The sequence below is a fragment of the Branchiostoma belcheri genome, unplaced genomic scaffold (assembly GCF_001625305.1).
Source record: "Branchiostoma belcheri isolate BF01 breed outbred unplaced genomic scaffold, Haploidv18h27 scaffold91, whole genome shotgun sequence".
NCBI lineage: Eukaryota > Metazoa > Chordata > Leptocardii > Amphioxiformes > Branchiostomatidae > Branchiostoma > Branchiostoma belcheri.
In genome coordinates this window covers 1106979-1130291 of record NW_017804587.1, presented here as the reverse complement: position 1 = coordinate 1130291, position 23313 = coordinate 1106979, and the positions used below count along the sequence as shown (strand labels likewise).

The 23313-nt window shown below is 40.9% G+C and overlaps 2 protein-coding genes across 2 annotated transcripts in view; one reads left to right on the top strand and one right to left on the bottom strand.

The window, feature by feature from the left end:
* Window positions 1–10404, top strand: part of LOC109488028 (SWI/SNF-related matrix-associated actin-dependent regulator of chromatin subfamily A containing DEAD/H box 1-like) — a 15294-nt gene extending 4890 nt beyond the window's left edge. The window contains exons 9-22 of the mRNA XM_019792169.1: window positions 731–853; window positions 1320–1439; window positions 2034–2228; window positions 2601–2744; window positions 3199–3290; window positions 3731–3866; window positions 5075–5212; window positions 5654–5833; window positions 6265–6417; window positions 6625–6720; window positions 7132–7343; window positions 7942–8124; window positions 8615–8721; window positions 9157–10404. Of these exons, the coding sequence (XP_019647728.1) occupies window positions 731–853; window positions 1320–1439; window positions 2034–2228; window positions 2601–2744; window positions 3199–3290; window positions 3731–3866; window positions 5075–5212; window positions 5654–5833; window positions 6265–6417; window positions 6625–6720; window positions 7132–7343; window positions 7942–8124; window positions 8615–8721; window positions 9157–9218 (1941 nt within the window). The 3' untranslated portion in view covers window positions 9219–10404. The remainder of the gene's footprint in view (window positions 1–730; window positions 854–1319; window positions 1440–2033; window positions 2229–2600; window positions 2745–3198; window positions 3291–3730; window positions 3867–5074; window positions 5213–5653; window positions 5834–6264; window positions 6418–6624; window positions 6721–7131; window positions 7344–7941; window positions 8125–8614; window positions 8722–9156) is intronic.
* Window positions 10405–11654: 1250 nt separating this feature from the next.
* Window positions 11655–22561, bottom strand: LOC109488107 (glycoprotein integral membrane protein 1-like). Its single transcript, XM_019792266.1, has 8 exons — window positions 22459–22561; window positions 17876–18007; window positions 16610–16709; window positions 16279–16409; window positions 15132–15276; window positions 14597–14757; window positions 13522–13706; window positions 11655–13043 (listed from the first exon to the last, which is right to left on the bottom strand). Exons 1-8 carry the CDS (start codon window positions 22549–22551, stop codon window positions 12947–12949), a joined length of 1044 nt encoding a protein of 347 aa, XP_019647825.1. The 5' UTR covers window positions 22552–22561; the 3' UTR covers window positions 11655–12946.
* Between the last annotated feature and the right edge of the window lie 752 nt (window positions 22562–23313).

Here is a 23313-nt window from a genome sequence, read left to right as displayed (position 1 = left end):
GCCTCTGTCCTGTGGATTTTGAGTATAGAGACTATTTTTTACACAACCGAGTTAGTGTTTTATTCAGCCGACGTTTCCGTGACCGCCTGTCACCTTCCTCAGGGCAGTTCTGAGTTGTTTTTTATTTCTTTCTCCCAGTAAAAAGAAGAGGTACGCAGACTCGGATGATGATGATGATGATGATGGAGATGCGTATGGTTCAGATGATGACCTGGATGACAGTTACGGGGAGGAGGATGAGGAGGGGGAGGACATGCCCTCAGAGAAACAGGTACATGGTGGTGGCAATGTGGTCTTGTTGATGTAAAGGTTCCATCTCTGGGCTTGAATCCCAAGCATAATCCATTGTACTTTACACCTCTCTCGATGAAAATGACTATGAAAATTACCTAGCTTCTGTTAGGGACATCATTGCAAATCAGCCTGGAAGTCGAGTGTTTGAAGAGAGCCACAGCCTAAGTATGTTAAGATCCCATCACACTTATCTAAAAGTATAGTGGTTCCCAGTGTGAGTGGTTCAAACCTCACAGTCTGGTTTCCAGGTTGACATATTAATAAGGTCATAGTCACCTATTATGTCAGTCCATCCACAGATTTGGTTAATCCTAATAAATAAGAATGAACACTTCACTATTGGAATCTGAAAGTTCTCCAAGATGTTTGTACCAGAGTTCAAAAGTTATTTCATCACAATGACACTAAATACTGCACTTCTGCTGTACCCTGGCAGGTGGCGCTGCTGTCCCTGTTCAGTGATGCGACGCTGGAGGAGCTGACGACCGTTCCCGGCTGCTCCAAGAAGAAAGCGGAGGTCATCATGGCCGCACGACCCTTCCGGAACTGGAAAGACATCGTGAGTTTCCTTTTTAAACATTTCATTCCTCTGAGAACTATGTTATATTGTGAAGCAAGTTTAAACTGTAATTTCCAACACAGGAAATTGTACTTACCCAAATTTCCGACTGTACAACTCCAGTCTTTGTCAAGCAATCCACCGCTTATGCAGATGACACAGTTGACTCAGTGATCATTGGATTGTTCATCTGTCCATACTATACATAACGTCTGTCTTCTCTGTCACAACTTGCCTGGGTGCCATAAGCGATAGATTTTTTGTCCACTACCAAAAGTATCTGCCCAAGCCCTTTATCTATCATGCCATGGTAGCGAGAAGATAATTAGAGCCAGACCCGTTGCCTCCAAAGGAGATTATCAGTCACTTGCAATAGGGGCTGGCACCCAGGCTATGTCACAACTAGATCTTCAATGAGCAAAACTGGATCAAGATCACTGTCCTTTCTTTACATTTTGCCCCTCAGGTTGGGAAGTTCAGTGAGACTGCAGGGTTAAACTTGACTATCCTGTGGAGCGGACAGGTCCTGCTGAAGGAGAGACAGGTCATCAAACGGCTCATGGACCAGTGTCACAAGATCTCCAAGGTAAGAGGCAGAATAGGCATCCTTGATAGATAGCAGTGTCACAAGATCTCCAAGGTGAGGCCAGAATTTACAGTCAAAACTGCCCCAAAAATCACTAAAATTTCGTATAGGATTCTTAATGCTTGTGTCAATGGGAAATATTATCTAAAGGGCCACCGAAAAGTGATCACATGGCCAGGTGGTCCATATGTAGAGGTAGTTACTGGTACAGGTTTGACTGCATGTGCCTTACAGTGCTTACAGATTCCTTTATTTTGGAACCCGTACTGTAGTCCTTTCAAAAATCCTGAGTCCTTGTAACATAGACTGGGAATTTCTTTGAAAAATTATCACCAGCATTTGGGTAAGAAAGTGCACAGCAAAAGCAAGAGGGTGCAGCACCCCTGCTCCCTGGTTTAGAAAATATGATACACCAAGTTTCCTTGTGAATGCTTCCCAAATGGGTACAACCTTAACCTTTTCAAGTCTAGGGTGAACAAACATCTGTCTCCACAGTTCGTTAATGTAACCTAAAACATGTAAGTGGTTCGTATGAGCCTTGTTTTGAGGAGAAAATCAAAGTAAGGAAAAAAAATCCTCCCTGTTTGTCTGTAGGCCCATCAGCGGATCGTGACCTCCCAGATGGGTCGGAGTCTGGAGCATGAGGACGACGAGGGGGACATCCAGCTAACGGAACAGCCGGGGAACATGAGCCAATCGCTGCAGCTGAAGCCGTACCAGCTGGTGGGACTGAACTGGCTGGCTCTTCTCCACTCACAGGGCATCAACGGCATTCTGGCTGATGAAATGGTGAATCAGTTGTCATAAACATCGTTTTTTGCTGCATCCTCAATAAATAAATGTAAGAAAGTACATGTGTACATCATGTTTACCGTCACACGGTCTTGCCTCAAAAACTACTGCTCTGTTTGTTCTAACTCATTCATTATATATGGTGACCAGCCCCTGTCCTGCCACTTGCTACGTAATCCAACCCAACACCACAGGGTATCGCTATGGCACTAGTTACCATGATGACAGCTGTCTGATCTAGATCTTGAAACTTATTTACATGGAATGGAAGAAGAAGAAGAAGAAATGGAGCAAAAACAATATGTTTACCATCAGGCAAAAGTTTGGAATTAAATTATTAAACAATTTCTACCCCCTTTCCTCCCCCAGGGTCTTGGGAAGACTGCCCAGGCCATCTCCTTCCTGGCATACCTGTTAGAGCAGGGAGACGAGGGACCACATCTCATCGTGGTGCCGTCCTCTACGCTAGACAACTGGGTACGGGAACTCGCTCTCTGGTGCTCCGATCTCAAGGTAGGATAGTTGTTTTGGTATTCAACTGACTTCTATGGTTACTGGGTGTTCATTAAAGGTTTTAATTTTATGGCTCGTGGAGTTTGGAGTATAATTTGGAAATGAAGTATGAAAAGGAGAGGTCTGTTCCAGTATGATATAGTTTTCATGGTTGGGGTTGTATAAGATTGTTCTTAGACTGAAGTCATGAATCAGGAGACAGACTGAACCTTTGAAATGTAGCCATAAAAACAGTAGAAAAGGCAGCAAGAGGCCAAACATTAGGCCTGGGTCTGTGATATTTCTGAGATGAAAATCTGGACTTTTCCATCATGTTGAATTCATATAGAAGTGGTCAGGACTTTCTGAATAGTACAGGAGAGATGTAAGAACGTTAATACAAAAGAGGTTGCAATTGAAATTAATTGCGGAGAAGGTGAAAGGTCGACCATAACATAATGTGTTACTCTCCCAGGTGCTGATCTACTACGGTAACCAGCTGGACAGACAGGCCATGAGAGATGACATACTGGAGGGAGTGGAGGACTTCCATGTACTCGTTACTACGTGAGTGTGGCCTTAACATGATGATACATCTGTTAGTCAATGTTAACATTCTGTGGTGATGTTAACACTAAAATTGTCTAAATTTTGTGTGAAATGCTGAAAGTTAAGTGGAAGAAACAGTGGATATACTCCATTGCTAGTTAAACATCTATAGTATGTAACTCTGACTTGCTGTACTAGTACCAGGTGCTTTCCTATGTAGTATACCTCACTGTACTTGACCTTTTGTTCGTCTACAATGCTTTCTTTTACCTAAAATAGTGTTAGAACTTGTTATGCTATCCATGTCAAACTTCATTGTAAATGTCTTGTCTTTGTCAGCAGGGCAAGCCCTTTGCAATAGCCACAGGCTAGTTGGGTTGTCCTGGCTGTGTGTACTGAACAACCAAACAAATAAATAGATAGATAAATACTTAACCTGATCTTCACCTCCTCCCCAGGTACCAGTGCTGTGTGGGTTCTGCCACTGACAGGACGTTGTTTAAGAAGGTGCAGTTTAACTATGCCATCCTGGACGAGGGACACATGCTGAAGAACATGCAGACTCAACGATACCAACAGCTACTCAGGATAAGGGTGAGTTCACCTGGAAGTAGATCTGTATAATCTTGTTTGTTTCACATAACCAGTAAACTGCCTTTAGGTGTAACACACGGTTTTGTGTAGTAAATCCAGAACCTCTGGCTTTATGTCCCATCTTGGAAGACATACTTAATCAAGCTAGATACTCATTTTCACCTGAGTCCAAAGGGCACAAAATTGGGGCCAGCTAGGGATTTGAACCCAGAACCTTCAGATTCAAGTTCATTCAACAAACCTAACCACAAGACCACCTCGCCACCTGTATCACAAATAAGCAGTTACATCTTGAATGCAGAATAGCATTTCATTTCTCCTAAGTCTTTTTGGCAAGTGAAAAACAGTGGATATTAACAGTACAATTCTTTCTATTAGCATACACGTCTTCTGAAAAGGCTGGGATTAGAACCCTTAACCCCTTAGTCCCTGCTTACAAGACTGTTCCTATTTGCCCAGAGTGAGAGAAGGCTCCTGCTGACTGGTACTCCCATCCAGAATATATCCCACTAGAACTGATGTTTCTGTTAATCAGTAATTCTTCTGGTAGCATAAAAATTTAGTCAGCAACAATGGGCAGGAATTGGAAATATTAATCTGTAGTCCTGCTTACAAGACGATTCCTATTTGTGTCCTCAAAGTTAGAGAAGACTGCTGCTGACCGGTACTCCTATCCAGAATAACCTGTTAGAGCTGATGTCCCTCCTGGGATTAGAACCCTTAACCCTCTAGTCCATGTTCACAAGGCTGTTCCTATTTGTGTCCCCAGAGTGAGAGAAGACTCCTGCTGACTGGTACTCCCATTCAGAATAACCTGTTAGAGCTGATGTCTCTGTTAATTAGTAATTCTTCTGGGAGCATAAAATTTAGTGAACATCAATGGGCTGGGATTAGAACCCTTAACCCTGTAGTCCCTGCTTACCAGGCTGTTCCTACTTGTGTCCCCAGAGTGAGAGAAGGCTCCTGCTGACCGGTACTCCCATCCAGAATAACCTGTTAGAGCTGATGTCACTGCTGGGATTAGAACCCTTAACCCCTTAGTCCCTGCTTACAAGGCTGTTCCTGTTTGTGTCCCCAGAGTGAGAGAAGGCTCCTGCTGACCGGTACTCCCATCCAGAATAACCTGTTAGAACTGATGTCCCTGCTGGGATTAGAACCCTTAACCCCTTAGTCCCTGCTTACAAGGCTGTTCCTGTTTGTGTCCCCAGAGTGAGAGAAGACTCCTGCTGACTGGTACTCCCATTCAGAATAACCTGCTGGAGCTGATGTCCCTGCTCAACTTCATCATGCCCCACATGTTCAGCGCTCGCACCACAGAGCTGCGCAGGATGTTCGCTGCTGTCTCTGTAAGTCATGCCACGGTTCTAGGTCCTCCAGAATTCAGTTTAAGACTCCATGCTTACTTGTCATTTCTTGGTATGAAGATGCCTTGTCAAGTGGAAGAACTTAATTGCTGTATGTGGAAGAAGAGCTAGAAATACAGACACTGGTAGATGTACTAACATACTTAAGTATCTATTTCTGCACAAGAAATAAATACCAATTGAGGTGTACAAAAAATTGTTTTTCTCTGGAACTACCATATTGTATTGTGGAATTGAACTCGCTGGTGCCAAGTACAGTAAGAGACTAACAATAAGTGACATTGCTTAAAGTAAGAGGTGCAAAGGTTAGGTGCACCAGGTTGTTCAGTATAATTATACATGTATAGCCTGCAAAGCTGGGGTATTACACCCAGATGCAGTTATACCAGCTTTACAGATACAATCTTGTCTGTTTGTTCACAGAAGGGAAAGTCGGAGAGTAAGTTCCAGCGGGAGAGAATCGAGCACGCTAAGCGCATCATGCAGCCGTTCGTCCTACGGAGGCTGAAGAGAGACGTCCTGACACAGCTGCCCAAAAAACATGAGCAGGTGGAGCGCTGCCCCATGACAGACACACAAGTGGAGCTCTACAACGATCTGAAGGTGTTACTTCTTTTATATCTTGAAGAAAGGAAGAAATTAGGGTGGCTTGGTTTAACACTTTACTGTAAATGCATAAACTTTTGTAGTGGTTTTATTTTTGCAGGTTCCTTTTCCATGAAATCATAACACCGCAAACATGTGTTTTATAGTTCTACTGTGCTACAGAATCCTTTCAACCCCAAACTTCAAACACAGTGAAAACCTTCATTTCCCTCCTAAATACATTCATGTCTAACTCCACAGATTATCAATAGAAAATATCAACCTTGTTTTTCAACTGAAACCCTACATTGAATATTGATCTTCAGCATGCTAAGGCCGCCATTTGGCACCAAATTTGTATTTGGGGTTAGGTAGCAGGGAAAAGGTTAACATGATATATAACACAGAATTTGTAGCTGAAGACTGACATTTTTTTTCTCATGTTCCAGGCAAGGTTGTCTCGCTCCCTAAAGACTGAAGACGGGTCGTCGACCCTGAGTGGTGCTATGATGCAGCTGAGGAAGATGGCGAACCACCCTCTCCTCCACAGGACATACTACACACTGGACAAACTCAGGGACATGTCTAAACACATGCTTAAGGTTGGTATTTGGGTCTGCGGAAAGTACAAGGGCAGTGGTTACTGTTAGGGATAGTACAGTCAGTACCAAGGACAGTGTGGTTAAGTGTTATGGATAGTACAGTCAGTACCAAGGACAGTACTATGGATAGCAGTGAGTAGTAAGGACATTGTTGGTAGTTTTTTCACCATATTTATCTGTTCCTGTGTGTCCCTATGTTTGATACAGGAGCCTACACACCATGATGCCAATGCAGACCTGATATTTGAAGACATGGAAGTCATGTCCGACTTCGAGTTGAACAACCTGTGCAAAATGTACTCGGTGAGAAAACAACACTCTTTACTACACATCTCATCCTTAATTCTTTACTTGTCTTACAATAGAAATACCGTATGAATTATATCATGGAATGGATTACTACTCATATGATTGCATGACATAATCTGGTATGCCACCTGGTTCATGTTACACAGCGCATTTTCCTGGCAACCTCACACCACATTCTACCACCCAGGGCATATCAGGCCACAACCCTGTCAATCGACTAAAACCAAATCTCTAACTCAACTAAAACCTGCCCACTCACTTCCGATCCTTGCATGCTGCAAAGGACAAGATACATACAAACTCAGAAACCAGTGCCACCAAAATTAAAAACAGTACTAATGTCCTGAACATGTATGTAATTATGAAATTTGTGCCTCTGCCTATTTGAACCTCTTCTCTCTTTAGAGCCTGAGTGAGTACACCCTGTCTCCTGACCTGCTGCTGGACTCGGGGAAGTTCCGGCTGCTGGACCGCCTCCTGCCGGACATGGCAGAACGAGGTGACCGCGTCCTGCTGTTCAGCCAGCTGACCATGATGCTGGACATCGTGGAACCCTACCTGAAGCGCCGCAAGTACAAGTACGTCAGGCTGGATGGACAGACGGCCGTCACTGAAAGGTAGTGTTTTACATACTTCTAGCACCCACATTTGTTGGTATGCACTAGTGCAGGTATACAACAAAAAATTACAATTATGACATAGTGGAACTGTACCTGAAGCGCCGCAAGTACAAGTATGTGAGGCTGGACGGGCAGACGGCGGTCACTGAAAGGTACAGACCACATCATTTGCAAAAGAGCTTTTCTTACCTTAGAATCATCAGATTCTTTACCTTGTAAGTCTAAATCTTTTTTTACAAATTAATGACATGTAGTCAATGAGATTCATGAGTAGCCCAGTTTTTTTTCTTACATATGCAGCACCTGCTTTTCACTGTCAACCTCTTCATTTAAACTAAGGACGATAGTATGAATAGGGATGACCCAGTGTCCTTGGCTAAATGCACAAGCCATAGTGAAGCCCCATTGCACTAGTAACTAGTACTTGGAAAACCATTGTGCTTGACAAAAGTAGAAGGGATACTAAAACACACTCATAAACAACAGAATGTATGAAATATTGGTTGAGAAGTAATATCATTAAAAGATGTCCATCCCCACTGACAGCTGTCAATTTCTCATTATTGCTAATGGTATAAAAATATTTCTCTTCCAGACTGCAGTTGATTGACCAGTACAACAACGACCCTGACATCTTCATCTTCCTGCTGTCGACGCGTGCGGGGGGGCTGGGCATCAACCTCACCTCCGCTAACACCGTCATTCTGCACGACATCGACTTCAACCCGTACAACGACAAACAGGCCGAGGACAGGTGTCACCGCGTCGGCCAGACAAAGTAGGGACACTATTGTTTTTTTGTGATTTGATTTACAGATGTAGGAATTGCAACTGGAATTACACATTCTGGAATTGTATGTACGATGCCACTCTGGAAGTTTGCAAAAGCAGGTGCCACTATGTTGGGTGTTACAAATATATACTTCTAGCATATGATTCAATGAGCAATTTTCGGAACTGCAGCTTCAGTGCATGTACCATAATGTTATTTTGCAAGTTTACAAAACGATTTGTCTACCTACAGTGTTCTTCAAAACATGACAAAACAGGCCAAAAAGTACAGTAGGGGTATCATGACTAGATAGTTTTAAGCAACATTCAGAGTTAGATGTGCAAATGTTAGGTGTAATTAGTTTTGCAAAGGTTAGGTGTGACCAGTTGTTTGGTGTAATATAGAGTTTCTGACTTCTGGAAAGTACAGATTTATATTACTAGGCTTCCCAATGTCTGCAGTATTTACAGTAGAGCTTCCATTTGCCCTGTCCCAGAGAGGTTCGAGTGATGCGGCTGGTGAGTGCAGGGACAGTGGAGGAGGCCATCCTACAGTGTGCTGAACACAAACTACAGCTGGAACAGGACATGACCAGCAATGAAGGTGGGGGAGATAAACAGTGTATAGGCACTTGGACCGTACAGTTTTGCAAGAAGCTCACCTTATTGCCATACTCTGCATCAATGTTTACCTTTGCAGTAGGAAAACATATTGTTTTTGCAACGTTTCTTCTTCTTCTCCAAACACATATGGTCCTGGATCACTCAGGCATCACCATGATAGCCGATGCTATAGCAGACACCCTGCGGTGTTGGGTTACATTATGTTGCAAGAGGCCCCACAGAGTTAAAGGGGCTGGTCACCACACACATGTATAATTAAATTATATGAATGTTTCAGTAAGAATATTTGTTAGGCTAGACCGTGTGAAGGTAAACATGGTGTATTTGCTTTGTTCTAGTTCTTGAGTCACCGTAGGTTTTTGTTCAAGATAGATGGTTATTTCCATATGATAACTTATTTTTTACTACCCCTCAGATGAGAATGCAGAAATCCCCAGTGACATGGCCAAGTTGCTGAGGCAGTGCCTGGATCTATAGACAGGGGGAGCTGCAGCACATGACACCATGGTGCCAGGTCCAATCTGTATCTTCTTTGCCAAGACACTCTTCTCTTTCATAACTGCACTGTTTTTTGTATGCGGCGTTGGAAGTTTGTGCTGTCATGTGATGGTGCTATGAATCTCAACAAGGCAAAGATATTTATATCAGTCGAATCTGTTTTTTGTATTTCAAAGAAAAGAGACTGAAACGAACTTAGTGTAGCTTTGGAAGTTTGCACTTTTTTGTGATGGTACCATGAATCCTAAAAAAAGGCAGAGAATATTAATACCAATCGAACCTGTTATTTGTATTTCAAAGAAAAGAGATTGAAATGGCAGTCAGCGAAACTTAAATTGTGCCTCGCCTCAGAAAACCTGCCATAGTACCTTGTCCATACCTGTGAGGAGAGAAACTGTTTGATGATTCTGTAACTGAAATGTTGCCTGTGAAAGTGCAGTCATCAAAGTGCAATTTCAAATGCAGATTATTCCATGTGGAAACTACACGCAAGATGATGGTAAGATACGCACATGACGTTGGTTGCCCAAAATGTGTGTGCAACAGAGGTAAAACTTATTTACAGAGCTAAGTTAGCTGTTCTTTTAATGCCATTGCCTAGGTTCTAAGAGTTATTATGTTAAAGACTAGGTTTACACTAGTCTAAGAGTAATACTACAAAGATGATGAATTATACTTTTTTCACATCATTTGTTTTGATTTATATGTAGAAATATTGTTTCATTAGAAGAGGAAACCTAAGTCTAAAGTATTGTGCTGGTGAAGACTACATTTTGATGGAAAAGTGGACCTGCATAGAGTCTATTATCACAGCTACATTTGTCATTTTCCATGTCATTTTACATACATTGTAGAGACATCTCAGGTGAAAAGATGTAATACTGTACAATGCCATCATCTTTTTTGGCCTACATGTATATCTATTGGACAATACTGTCTCAAGTGCATATAGTGTTTTGTGGATTCTTGTCTCTTGAACATGGATCAGATTCATGTAGAATGTACACAAGCAGTTTTTTGTCACCCTTATTTTAATAACTTCTTGTTTTCTGCTTGTAGTCGTAGCATAACTAATGGAGGTCTGTAGTATGTTAATAGGAAGGTTACTTCTTTACTGCAAGAGTTTTGTTTAATATCACAACATTCCTTTTCAGTGTTTGAATAAAGTTAATCTTATTGAAGTCCTTGTGTGTACATACGCTCAATGATGACATAATACAGTACATAACTTCTTTTTTCACATTTAATATTGCCATTTATCTGTCTCCCACAACATTTAGAACATCAATGACTGGTGGAGTTTTTATGCTACAGTCAGGAAATTTTCATCAATGTTGCATTGGACATGGTTCTGTGTGATTATTGTACACTTTTGCGTACAACATATCAGATAGTCAGGATAGATCAATGCATTCTGCTTAAGTTGTCAAGTAATGCTGTGGTAATTCCATCATCACAATTATGGTCAATAGAAGCCACATAATTTTTTCTTGCCGAGAAAGAAATGGACTAGGAGTTGTACTCACTTTACAAAAAGTGATAGAATATCTGTAAGTTGTACCAAACTACAGTATATAGGCAGTGATACAGTATGTTTCTGACTTGCGTTTCTTGCATCTTTTCAACCTGGAACAATCCATTAACAACTTTACGAATCCTTCCGAACACAAAATCTGAAGTGAAGTAGTCTTCACTGCATCTGTACCACTGCTGAATTTCGATTTAAAATCTGAAATTTTAAGCAACCACAAAACTGATCATCAATTAAGCCAGTATATCATAATATTCTTTTATCTCTGGAAACTTGCATGGTACACAGATTTGGGTTGATTTTACAAAATGAATTAATATTTAAGTTAATTTTCTCTGCTTTGGTACACAGTTTAGTTTCAATCTGCCTACAATATTCTGAGGGTTACCTAGCATGACAGTTTTTATCAACATAATATGCTGGTTAAGAGTAAATACATAAAGCAACAATATACACTATACACATTTTTCATACATGTATCTCCTTACAACAAGTATTAGACAAAATAAAATAACTATTACACAGATTTTCATACACAACAGTTAACAACATAATCCTTCTTTACCCTATCCAAGTCCCTATATCATCTTATAAAACAACATTTTCTTGTTAGGCCACACCAATTTAATTTGTTGGTTCTCGGATTCGCCTCTTCGTTTTTTTCTGATTTGCAAAAAAAAAAATTGATTCTTTTCCTGAATCAACTGAAAAATGCTCATGTTTTGCCCCCCAACAGTTGAGGAAAGTCCTTTTCTTCCTAGTTGTTACAGATATTCCATCTTTCAATGCAATGGTATCATTAAAAGTTTAAAATTCATTGTTTAAATTTTGAACCAGCCTGGTGTGTTGACTTCATTGCTCCTATCGTACCATTTTGGGCCCGCTCCATTATTTTTCTAGAAAAATCCGTTAACCAAGAAATTAAATTGGTGTGGCCTAAAACAACATTTTCTTGTTAGTTGCCTGCTATAAGCTCGAGTAAATATCTTTATATTTAGCTTGTTCTCTCCTATAAGCGATTTCCACATGTCTACATAAATGCATGTATTTTCTCCTGCATACATGCAACTTACTTACTCTGTGAATTGTACAAATTCTCTATAACTTTTCCTGGTCCCAGTTTAGATACTATTTGCATGTCTGGTGTTCATAACATGAAGGAGTATGATTTCTGATTTTTTTTTTAACAATAAAATGTCCTTTTATACAGAATGTTTAATTTGACCTTTTTGAAATGACATATACAGTGTGTGAATTATGTTATCTGTCATTGTCCTGCCTTCTTAATTTGTGAACTAGACTTAAGTTCAGTGTTTAAGATTTCTTGCAACTTCCCTTCCGTAATGCATATATTTTGAGTCATTCAATGTGAACTGAATGCATGTTTTACAGTTAACCATAGAAGCAAAACTTCCTAAGATACTAGAGTCTTAAAGATGGCCTATGACAAATTTGTTTGAGTCCCTTAAGAAGGAAGACTGTGGGTAGCCTGCACCCTGTATTGAATTCATAATCCTTGGGTTACTTATTAGTACTTATCTGTGATGGTGGCATTAATCTATTACAAGCTGCCATGTTTCTAAACAACTACTGTGTGGTTTGAAACGGTGTGGCATTCAGCTATGATCTGGCTACTTTCAATTACATTACATGTAACTGTGTATGACTTCTGAATGATCTTAAATTACCTAGACCCAAACGTTTGTACACATTCTTATGCCTACAATTTTTAGAAAGTGCTCTGGTTGATAATCCTTTAGTTACCAAACCTAACAAATTTCATACCTTCTTTCTAAACAAGTCTTTCCATATCTCACTCAAATCCAGTCCAGTTTTGTTCTACATGATAAATTTTTCCCAACATTCCAAATTACAACATACAAATTCATATATATCAATAAACCATCAATAAACAATATGATTACGAGACTGTTTCTTGCACAATATAATAACTTAGCACAAAGAAAGGACTTTTACTCCACTTTTTACACTTGGAATCCTTTTTCTACTATATGCTAACTAAACCGAGGAATTCTTTTGTGGTATGGGAATGACTCTGCATTTTCTAAGTGCAGAAAAACATCCCATAAACTACCCGGTGATGCCCCTTTTTTCCAATTGTGACCTAAGCATTAACTAGCTTGCTTTCGCCATGCCCTGTTACAATCTTAGCCTTCTATGCCCACCCGTAATACTTGAGAGCCTTGTTGGTTTCTTCCGCCTGTTTGAGCTCACACCCCTCACACAGCAGTCCCAGTTTTATCTTGTCCTCTCTGCACAGGGACACAGAACAACAAAATGTAATATAATTGAAAAGTTCAAACTTTGTTCCAACACAAAAAAGAGAAACACACCATGATCATGAATTTTCAGTCGAACTTGTCGACCTTCATCAGAATCCACTGTGCTGTCTTTCATTTCATTTTTATTTATTTACCCAGGGCCAGGTTGGCAATTTTCAATACTCCCTCCACATATACAACAAAACATACAGTGTACTTACTAAATAATATAATAAAATGGAAAGTACAATCATTGCGTCACAGTAATAAAAAATGCCATAAAATACAGCTTTCTGGAAGCTATAAGCATGATGGCATCAGGAGTGAATCAAGAGTGGCCTAAAAACTGTTTAGAAAAGGCATTATTATATACATGTAGATTCTTTATTGACACAACAAAAAGTACAGGGTTATCTCCCCTGAGAATTCAATTTCTGCAATACAGAACACAACCCTGCCGGCCCCTTACCTTGTGAGTTCCTCCGCCGGACAGAAGGCCTTGACACAGGCCAGACACATGAGGACCGTCATGGCTCCGATCATACAGAGGGTGAGCAGCCGCACGTAGAACGACTGGAGGTTGAACTCGTCGCACATCCGGCGGAACGTCACGCACATCTGGTTCTTCAGCTCCTCCATACGGCTGCACAGCGACTGGGAACAGATAGGGGGAGCTGTTATTGTGATACGATTACTGATGGTGCTGGCCATCAAAATTTCGTCAGAATCTAGTCACCACTAAAAAGGGTATGGGAAGATCTGCCCTTTGCCTAAAAGAAGTGGGAATCACTGACACCGGCCTGGAGAGGCCACCCTGCCAACAGAAGTCTCTGGTAACAACAACTGTCTACAGCTGCCATGCTTCTGCCACGAAGCCCTTTGTTTTTTGGAGTTAACTTTCTGGCAGTGTAGGAAATCAAAATCTCTGAAGTATTCAGAATTTCTAGTCAGGCCATGTTGATTTGCTTATATGGATGACATCCGCGCGCGCATCAATTTTCGGCCGTTTCCAAAAAAAAAAGTTTTCAACCATGCTGTAAATCGTACAAAACAGTTGCAAAATGAGCAAATATATACTGTAAGTTGCACAAAAAATATTGGAAAACAATAACAATGTCGTAGAATGTCAAAACCAAACGAAAAAGACGAAAATGTAAAGAAATGAATTTGAAGAGTAGATTATTCGCCATACCATACCCTGTGTCATTTGTTCAACCTTCATGACCACGTAGATTTCATAATGAAAACAACTTTTTTTTTTGCAAAACTTTTTTTTTATTCGCATGCTCGCATCAGTTTTGGGGTTCCCAGAGGATGTCATCCATATACTGTCAGTAATCAAATCAACATGGCCTCACCACTTAAAACAGACAAAGGGATCTGTTTGATTATCTTCATGTGGAATTTTTCTTTTGAGTTGTGCAATCAAAATTGTCTAGCCTTCAACAAGAAGTTGAAGTATTGAGCTATATATTCATCATTAATGCTTTTGATTATATCTTTAAGACTTATAGTATTCAGTGCAAACTAAAGAACCATTTTACATGGAAGGTGATGGGTTTTGCAGGGGGGTCAGCTCGTAGGGGGGTCTCTGGAAGCTTGCCGGGAGCAGCGACCTCTTCAGTACTGATCTCTGGGGCGATGTCCACAGCCTCCTGCTGGTTACTGGTCATCTCCGCATGGCCCATGGTCGACGTCTTCACAACTATACAGAAGGGAAAAAACAACTGAAGTCTCTGCATTCTTGTTCTACTAGACAAGGAATGTTCTAAGTTCTATGTTTCAAGTGTATGGTGCATACACAAGAATGTGCATCTATTTATTTGTAGCTATGTGCTAAGAAGATAAGGAAAAAAGACTCCAATGATTGAATGAAGAGAAAAATAAAGAAACGTGAAAAAGTGTCTGAATAAATGAATCAGAACAGTATAAAGTAGAGTGGATTAATTCTTCAAGCTAACCAACATCTAGCATACTGCAGTTGTCCCCAGTAAGACATCTGAGGCTAAATGACACAAGTTCATGAAGTTTTCACTTTTGAGAATGAACGAATGATAACCAGCTGATGAGAACACTAACCCTGTTTGGCCACATGGACCTCGCTGTCTGCAGACAGCTGATGAACCTTGCTGTGCTCCAGCTGGACGTGGGACACCATACGCTTCAGCTCCTTCTGTTTCTCACTCAACACGATCAACACCTGCTGGACAACTCCCTGTAGGACCTACAGGTGGGGAGGGGGGCAGGGTTACTACAGTACTACAACACCATCCGCTTCAGTTCCTTCTGTTTCTCACTCAACACAATCAACACCTGCTGCACAACTCCCTGTAGGACCTACAGGTGGGAGGGGGGCAGGGTTACTACAGTACTACTACATCCGCTTCAGCTCCTTCTGTTTCTCACTCAACACGATCAGCACCTGCTGGACAACTCCCTGTAGGACCTACAGGTGGGGAGGGGGGCAGGGTTACTACAGTACTACAACACCATCCGCTTCAGTTCCTTCTGTTTCTCACTCAACACAATCAACACCTGCTGGACTACTCCCTGTAGGACCTATAGGTGGGGAGGGGGGCAGGGTTACTACAGTACTACTACATCCGCTTCAGCTCCTTTTGTTTCTCACTCAACACAATCAGCACCTGCTGGACTACTCCCTGTAGGACCTATAGGTGGGGAGGGGGGCAGGGTTACTACAGTACTACAACACCATCCGCTTCAGTTCCTTCTGTTTCTCACTCAACACAATCAACACCTGCTGGACAACTCCCTGTAGGACCTAGATGTGGGAGGGGGGCAGGGTTAGTACAGTACAACTACCTGTATACCCAAGGTAGACTATTCAGATATTCAATGGAGAAAAGTTTTTCCTTAGAAATATATCCTGACAAGAAGCAAGAATGTGGCTAATAGTACTGCAAATGCAGAAACTTTCACAGTGGTTTTATTTTTGCTGCTCTCCCGGTTACTTCTTACTGTAAAAGCAAGTCTATCCAGTAAGACTGTTCTGGGTCATTTTTGCTACTTTGCGCCCATAGTTTGGCATTTTGTATAGCATTGCCTGAGTTTTTGTTTTGTGTGTAAGATGATGTTCTGCCACATGAGTGTACAAATCAGTGCAATTCAGCCTGTTGTACATGTGATCATGCTGTGAATATACAACATATTCAAAACCTGGAGTGTGAGTAGTGAGTGAGTGAGTGAGTAATGAGCTAACCCTTACCGTAGTGCCGTTGACAGAGGTGACCTCCTCCTCTATGTGCAGCTGTTTGGCCCCCCTCTGCAGCACCAGTAGTCTCACACCAACAGTCGCTGTACCCTGGGGAATCAGCTTTCCTCCTGAGGACGGTTGGACTGGCAGGGAATAACGCTATCATCAGCATAGACAGTATATGTAACAGGTGAGATAGTTAATTTGTACCTTCCCCACTAGCAAACAGAGGGATTGGAGACAGCCCTGGTATTTATGCTTATCAATTTTACATTGCCATTTTGTTTAACTGTATTTTGTTGGATCACTTCAATCAAAATTTGTAATAATGCTGTAGACTTACATATCTGAGCACTGCAGGTCAGATGGGTGATACCGGGGGTGATGACCGGCAGGTCGTTCACCTTTACCTGGCCCTTGTGAACAGCCAGCTTCAGCTCAACCTGGAAAACAGTAGATGGATCTCAATTAGGGGTGCATACCGGTTCATTGGACTTGGATCCGGACTTGTAAGAATGTTTAGGTTCAAGTCCAAAAAAACCTAAAAGTCAAGAACCGAGTCCGGACTTATTACCATAAAAGACCATTTCACATACCCCTTTTCTTTCCAAACCACCTAAAACCATCCGTAGATTGTAAAATCTTTGCTGCAAAACAAAGAAAACATTGCCATCGGGCATCATCAAGTACTGGCCTCCATATTATGTCGCCAAAGTTTCACCCAGACAACATTGCAAGGTTGCCAACATGCAATTTTGTATATGCCATGGGTTTAGGTCTGGACTTATAATTACAAGTCCAGAACTGAACCTAAACCTCTGGACTTGAATCTGGACCTGAACCTAAAATTGGGTTTAGGTATGCATCACTAATCTCAATTGAGTAAAAGCAAAAGCTACACTTCAATAAACCGTGCAGTGCATTCGACTAGCCATTATAGAATTTTCATGAAAGTGAAAACATGAAATTTGAAGAACATCACAGCTGGGCCTTGGTGCAAACTCATTACCCCAAGTGTACTTCAGTTTCTCCAACTACTAGCATGTTACCCTGAGTACTGCATTTTAAAAGCATTTTCAATTGCACAAGTAAGAAAATACACTTGGCATGGTAACATGATTATCATCAATCATCCTCCGAAGAGGTGGAGCATACAAAGTTAGATCTCCAGAACTTTCTGTCCTTCATCGCAGAGATAGGTTCCAAGCCCTGTAAGCCTGTTTCAGTTTCTATAAGTTTCTTAAGTGTTATGTTTGGGCGTCCAACTCTTCTTTTTGTGTCAGGGTTCCAGAGTAGAAGCCTACTGGCTGGTTCTTCACTACGTACAACATGACCGACCAAGCTTAGTCGTCGACATTTAACTACTGTAGTTACATGATTATAATCATAACAAAAGCGTGGTGATGAAGATTAGATATCCAGGACTGGTAATGAGATACATACAGAAGAAGAAAACAGTTACTCAAGCAACAAAAGTAAAAAAAGTGCTTTTGACGTGACAAACGTACAACGTACAACCTTCACAATGTACATGAAAAAAGTACTAAAAAAAACCTCTTCTACATAGTATTACATGTACCTTCAGCTGTTTTTTTTCTTACTACTGTACCTTGATGACTTTATCCTCCAACTCCCCAGGTATCTGTTCTGCCAAGGCCTCCTCCTGCACCTCCACCAGAATGGTTTCTTCCAAAGCCTTCTCCATCTTCACAGCTGCCATCGGACTGGTGGCATTTTCCACCTAGAAAATAGATAAAGGTAAAGGTAAATTAGTAAATTTCACAACAAAGACTTGTCGGGACTGTTGCCTGGTACATGTATCTTTTATATTTGGTATTTTGAATTTTTGGCTGAATTCCACAATGTGTTAAATGGCCTTGTCCTTCATCATATATATAATACATGTATGTGTACATGCATGTAACTTCACAAGCTGTACTTTTCTGGCTGGGGTTAATAGTAATATAACATCTCATACATGTATCTCTGACTGGTTGAAAAGGATTGCTTCAAAGGGTTTCTCCAATTGAACTGTCCTAGACAAGGTCAAGGTCAATGCTTGGCACCGTTCCACTCTTCTCTTCAAGTTCAAAATATTTGAACTTCAAATTTCTTTCTTTCTCTCTTTTTCCATTTTCTACATTTCTTTCTGTCTGTCTAAGACACCCAATTTGTCTGTTTGTTTACGTAAGTGAAACCCCCAAATTTGTAGTTACGGTATGACTGTAGCAGGCTAACCTGAACAAGTGCCATTTCCACACTGTCTCATGTGAGATAACCCATGGAAAGCTTGGCATTAGGTGTGTCTGTTACCATGGACACAGCCTAAGAAAGGACCAGAGTCACCCAAGCTTGGCACAGATGGTTGTACTCAACCCTGAACTTTTCTTCTCCTGAGTGTTCTCTAAGTCAACTCTCGCCACTCAAGTGCTCTTCAGAATCTGGAAGACTTTCAACTTGGCATTTCCTTTAAGAAAACCTCAGAGCTTGTCAAGACTTACTAGATAAACCTCTGCTCTGTTTTCAAAAACAAGGTAAAACTGTTACATCCAATTTGTTGTGGTAGTGCTTTGGTTACTATTACGAACTTCTGTTGGGTAATTGTGAAGACTAAAATGACTATTCTCTTGGTCTAAGCTTGTCATGACCATGACCTACAAGATAAACCCACATGCTCTGTTTTCCAAAACAATGTAAAAATGTTACATCCAATTTGTTGTGGTAGTGCTTTGGTTACTACCAACTTGAATTGTGAAGCCTAAAATGACAAGCATTCTCTGTGTTTGGTTAACATGCAGGCAAACAAGCTGTACATGTGTGGCATATGGAAGAAGAACCTGAGGGAATGATTTGGTTTGATTGCAACAGTATCCTGCACAGACCTTCCAGGCACTTGTGCAGCTGGCATTTGCTTTTTTGCAAGTGCTTATTTGCGATATTCAAAATCTAGCTGGCATTTATTTGTCCGGAAGAAGTACTTAAATGTACATGTGATATTTAACGTTTAACTTAAGTTCTTCATGATACCCAGATATGTATAAAGGTGTGCAACCATAGCAGACTTCATAGTGAGCAAATGTAAAGTGTTAATGAACACCGCGCACAGCTCACAATTTAATTGAGAAGACCGTTCTGAAAAGAACCTGTCTGTAATTACCAAACATGGAGATCCAGTCTGTACCGGTAATTACCAAATACAGCCATCCACAGGTGGAGGATCCTGCTTATTAACTATCTCTGAGGATCTTCTCTATCAAAAATGCTTATATAAACCACTCCGTGCCTGCGGGGCTGACGTCTTCTCGTGTTCGACTTCTCCTAGCAACAAGGATGGAACATTCTGGAGTCTTATCATTTCTAACCTTTAGCTGTCATATACACGCTGTGTTGTATTGATAGAGAGTCGATCTTTAAGGTTTTGTAATTTTTGCCGTTTAGCAATTACGCACTGCAAATGTGTAGAATGTCAGTTAACATCCAAGCAATGCTACAGCTTAAAAATTTCATATAAAGAAAAATTACAGAAATTCATCCCCCTGTAGTTTTTCTTCATATCAAATTTTTAGGGCTTTTGGAATCTCACTTCTGAATAAAGCAAAGATACCTCTAAGAATGTTGTTCATTAAGTAACGACACAGTCTGCATTTTATCCACGATAGGCCCATGAATATGTTATTCTTTTCGTGTAATACCACATCAAACGCAATAAAAGCACTTCAGATTCTCGAGAGTTCTCTGAGATCAGGGCTTGAAATTCAATTTTGGGAATAGGCGCACTGTGCACTGGTGCACCCAATCTAAAAAATTCTGTGCACAAAAAATTTCTTGGGTGCAAAATTTAAGATAAAATATGTAGAATATTAGCAAAAACTAATTTTGTTTCATTTCTAATAATTTTATATTTTTTCTGACACTAACTAAGATGTTAAGAATATGCTATATACTACCCCTTAGTATACAGTTGACATTTTTACATACGTAAACCTACGAAAATATTGGGTGCAAAAAAAAATTGCGTGCACAGCTCCAAATTTGGGTGCACTAAGGTGCACATGCACTAGCCTCCGTAGCAGACTTATAGTTATAGAACTTGGGGTTTGGTGGTCTTCGGCTGTTTTCTGATTCTAAAAACGGGGATAATTCAACCAAGCCGGCTATGTTGTCTATATGCAATCAGAAAATATCACATAAAAGCTCCCAAAGACCATGAAGACCCCCAATACCCCCAGTTTTTGGCATGCTATGGAGGATACACATGCACCCAGTATTTGGAGCCCTGTCTAAGATGATTGACGTAGAAAACATGAAAGGAATTTAAATCATGGAGGATGTGGCGTGGTAAACACCTACATCCTGCACCTGCAGCATCAAAGAGAGAGGATTTCAGGATTTCTTCTGATCCCTTTCCTGGATTTATAACCATGTTAACGTTTGATGTGGGATATCATATTCACACCCAAAGGCAGCTGCCTTCACATACATGAATTGTGCTTTTGATTTTTCTGGTGGTAGCAAGTTGTGGTAAAAAACCATCTAGGCATCTTCCATCTTGTACATAAGATTGTATTACAATGAATACTATATTATACTAAGTAATATTGCTGGAATAAAAAAGATGTATTTTTCTCATTCCAAAATGCTAGCAACTTTTGAAGAATCATATGGTATAGAAGACTATTTAAAACTATAAAAGAAGTAATTTAAAAGGTCTTTGCCAATTTATCATGCTACTTCTCTCCACATCTTTGAAGTTATTGGTTTTTTTATTTTTATCTGCCTTTAATCAACAACAGTCAGACTTCATACCACACACATAAAGCTCTGGGCCCCTGGCCTTTGTCGTTGGATGAGAAAAAAATGCTGAAAGAAAAAAGGACTAATCAAAGGATATTGTGCCTGTAGGGTCCCCTTCCAAGGCCAGTGGTTGTTGTGTAAGGTTATCCAGTGCAACAAGAAGAGGCAGACTGTGGAAAACTGTGCAGACTGGTGTGCACATTAAGACTTATTGTTGGATGAGAAAAAGATGCTGATAGAAAAAAGGACTACTAGTAATCAATGGGTATTGTGCCTGTAGGGTCCCCTTCCAAGGCCAGTGTTAGTACTTGATTGTTGTAAGTTAACAACAAGAAGAGGCAGACTGTGAAAACTGTGCAGACTGGTGTGCACATTAAGACTTATTCATGATCTATTCTCAAGCAACAATCAAACATGTGGTGCTGGAGAATTGAAGACCCAATGATGTTAAAGCGCAAAAGCCTGCGTCAAGAAAAGCTGTTGCTGGTTTTCTTTCTTCCAGTAATGAAAGGGCGAAATCGGCAATGACTGACGTGTTTTTGTGGCCAATACAAAATGAGGGTTCACCAGGCCCCTGTCTGGGTGATTTGTATTTCCAGACTGTAGGACTTGGACCATCGCACACCGTGGCATGCCCCTACTCTTTTTTAAAAGGTGTGGTGGGCTCTTTAAGTTAAACGTGCGTGGGGTGTGGCTCTCCCCAAACACGAGACCTCCATTTAACGTCCTATCCGAGGGACATCCCATACCAGACAATCATTAAAAATACACCTGAGTAAAGTGAGGAAAGTCCTGCACCACTTGGTTTCCAGCCGAACGCACTGACCATTACACCAGCACCACGCAATACAACATATGTTGTCCTTGTTAAAAATTTTAAAATCATAATGTCTCTATTTTTCCATAATGTCTCTAATCTAGTTTCAAGGCTGCCTCTTCTAGATGCTTACTAGTAAAGATATATTCACTCCCAGGTATTCTATGCATGACGTGTGCCATGAAATACTAGTGCTGTAATCAAATCTTTGTGTTTTTTGAATAGCCCAAATTAGCGGTCTCTTGCTATCCTTTCACCATAACAAAGCCCTCCGCCTTGTATACACTCCACAGGTAGTCGTCTTCTGAAGAGCTTTGTTGTAGATAATCACATTTGCGATAACAAATTAAGGAAACACAACGCTACACCATACGACGTGACTGACAACGACGTAGCGTTACGTAACGTAAACACGAAGAGGAGCTTGGAGAAAGGAAAACGGAGGATGCGAGAGAGAGCTCTCTCCTCTCCCTATGGACCATCGACAGTCCGAGTGTGGAAAAATCGCCTTCTACGCTTGACAGTTTAATTCTAAGGCATAAGAACCGTGCCACGGCCGGAATATACTACTAGGAACTTACCGGCATCTTGAGCGGTACGGTGGCGGAGAGGGAGGCGAGGAAAAGCGACGAGAAGACAGCGCAAAACAACAACATCTTCCTTCGGGCGGCCATCTTGGACAATGACGTGACGTCTGTTTGGAACATACCATTGCGAAAATTTTAAAGATATAGTAGGGGTGCCTATGTGGCTCGAAGGCCAATTTCTTTGTGGTAAAGTTAGTGGTATTTACGAGTTTCGACATAAGAAGCAATAGTTTTCATACATATTTTAGAAAAATGTTCGTGATATTAGATGCAAAGATTTAACGATTAGAGCAGGGGGGGCAGCAAGGCCATCCATTGTCATCCATTCACTCTTTATTTATTACCTTCGCCAAGAAGGTTATGTTTTCGTAGGCGTTCGTGTGTGTGTCTGTCTGTCTGTCTGTAAACACGATAACTTAAAAAGGCTTAAATGGATTGACTTCATATTTGGTAGGTGGGTAGGTCTTGATGAGACCTCGAAATGATTAGATTTTGGGCCCCCTGGCGGCTTCTTATGGTACTGCAGCTGAACTTCCGGTTTTGATATCTCGTGATCTGGACGTGCTAGGGTCACGAAATTTGGATGGTAGGTAGGTCTCGTGCTGGGGAATAAGTGACATAGGTTTGGGCCCCCTATCGGCTTGCTGAGGAACTGCAGGGCCATTTCTTTGAAAATATTCATAAGAGGATAACTCAAGAACCGGTGGACGGATCATCATGATTTTTGTTATGTAAGTAGCTTAAGTGATGCTTGATATAATTATGCGGCAATTATGCAAATCTGGACGTAATTTGCATAATTAATGAGGAAATTCGGTAAATCAGCTGCATTACATTATAGGACTATTC

What these genes read in the sequence shown, in the direction of transcription:
- LOC109488107 (XM_019792266.1), bottom strand. Translation starts at nt 22,551, where the DNA reads ATGGCCGCCCGAAGGAAGATGTTGTTGTTTTGCGCTGTCTTCTCGTCG. An exon ending in CAAAACCCATCACCTTCCAT is followed by an intron (nt 13,707 to 14,596) that starts GTAAAATGGTTC and finishes ATCTGTTCCCAG; the next exon opens with TCGCTGTGCAGCCGTATGGA. An exon ending in CCGGCGGAGGAACTCACAAG is followed by an intron (nt 13,044 to 13,521) that starts GTAAGGGGCCGG and finishes GTCCCTGTGCAG; the next exon opens with AGAGGACAAGATAAAACTGG.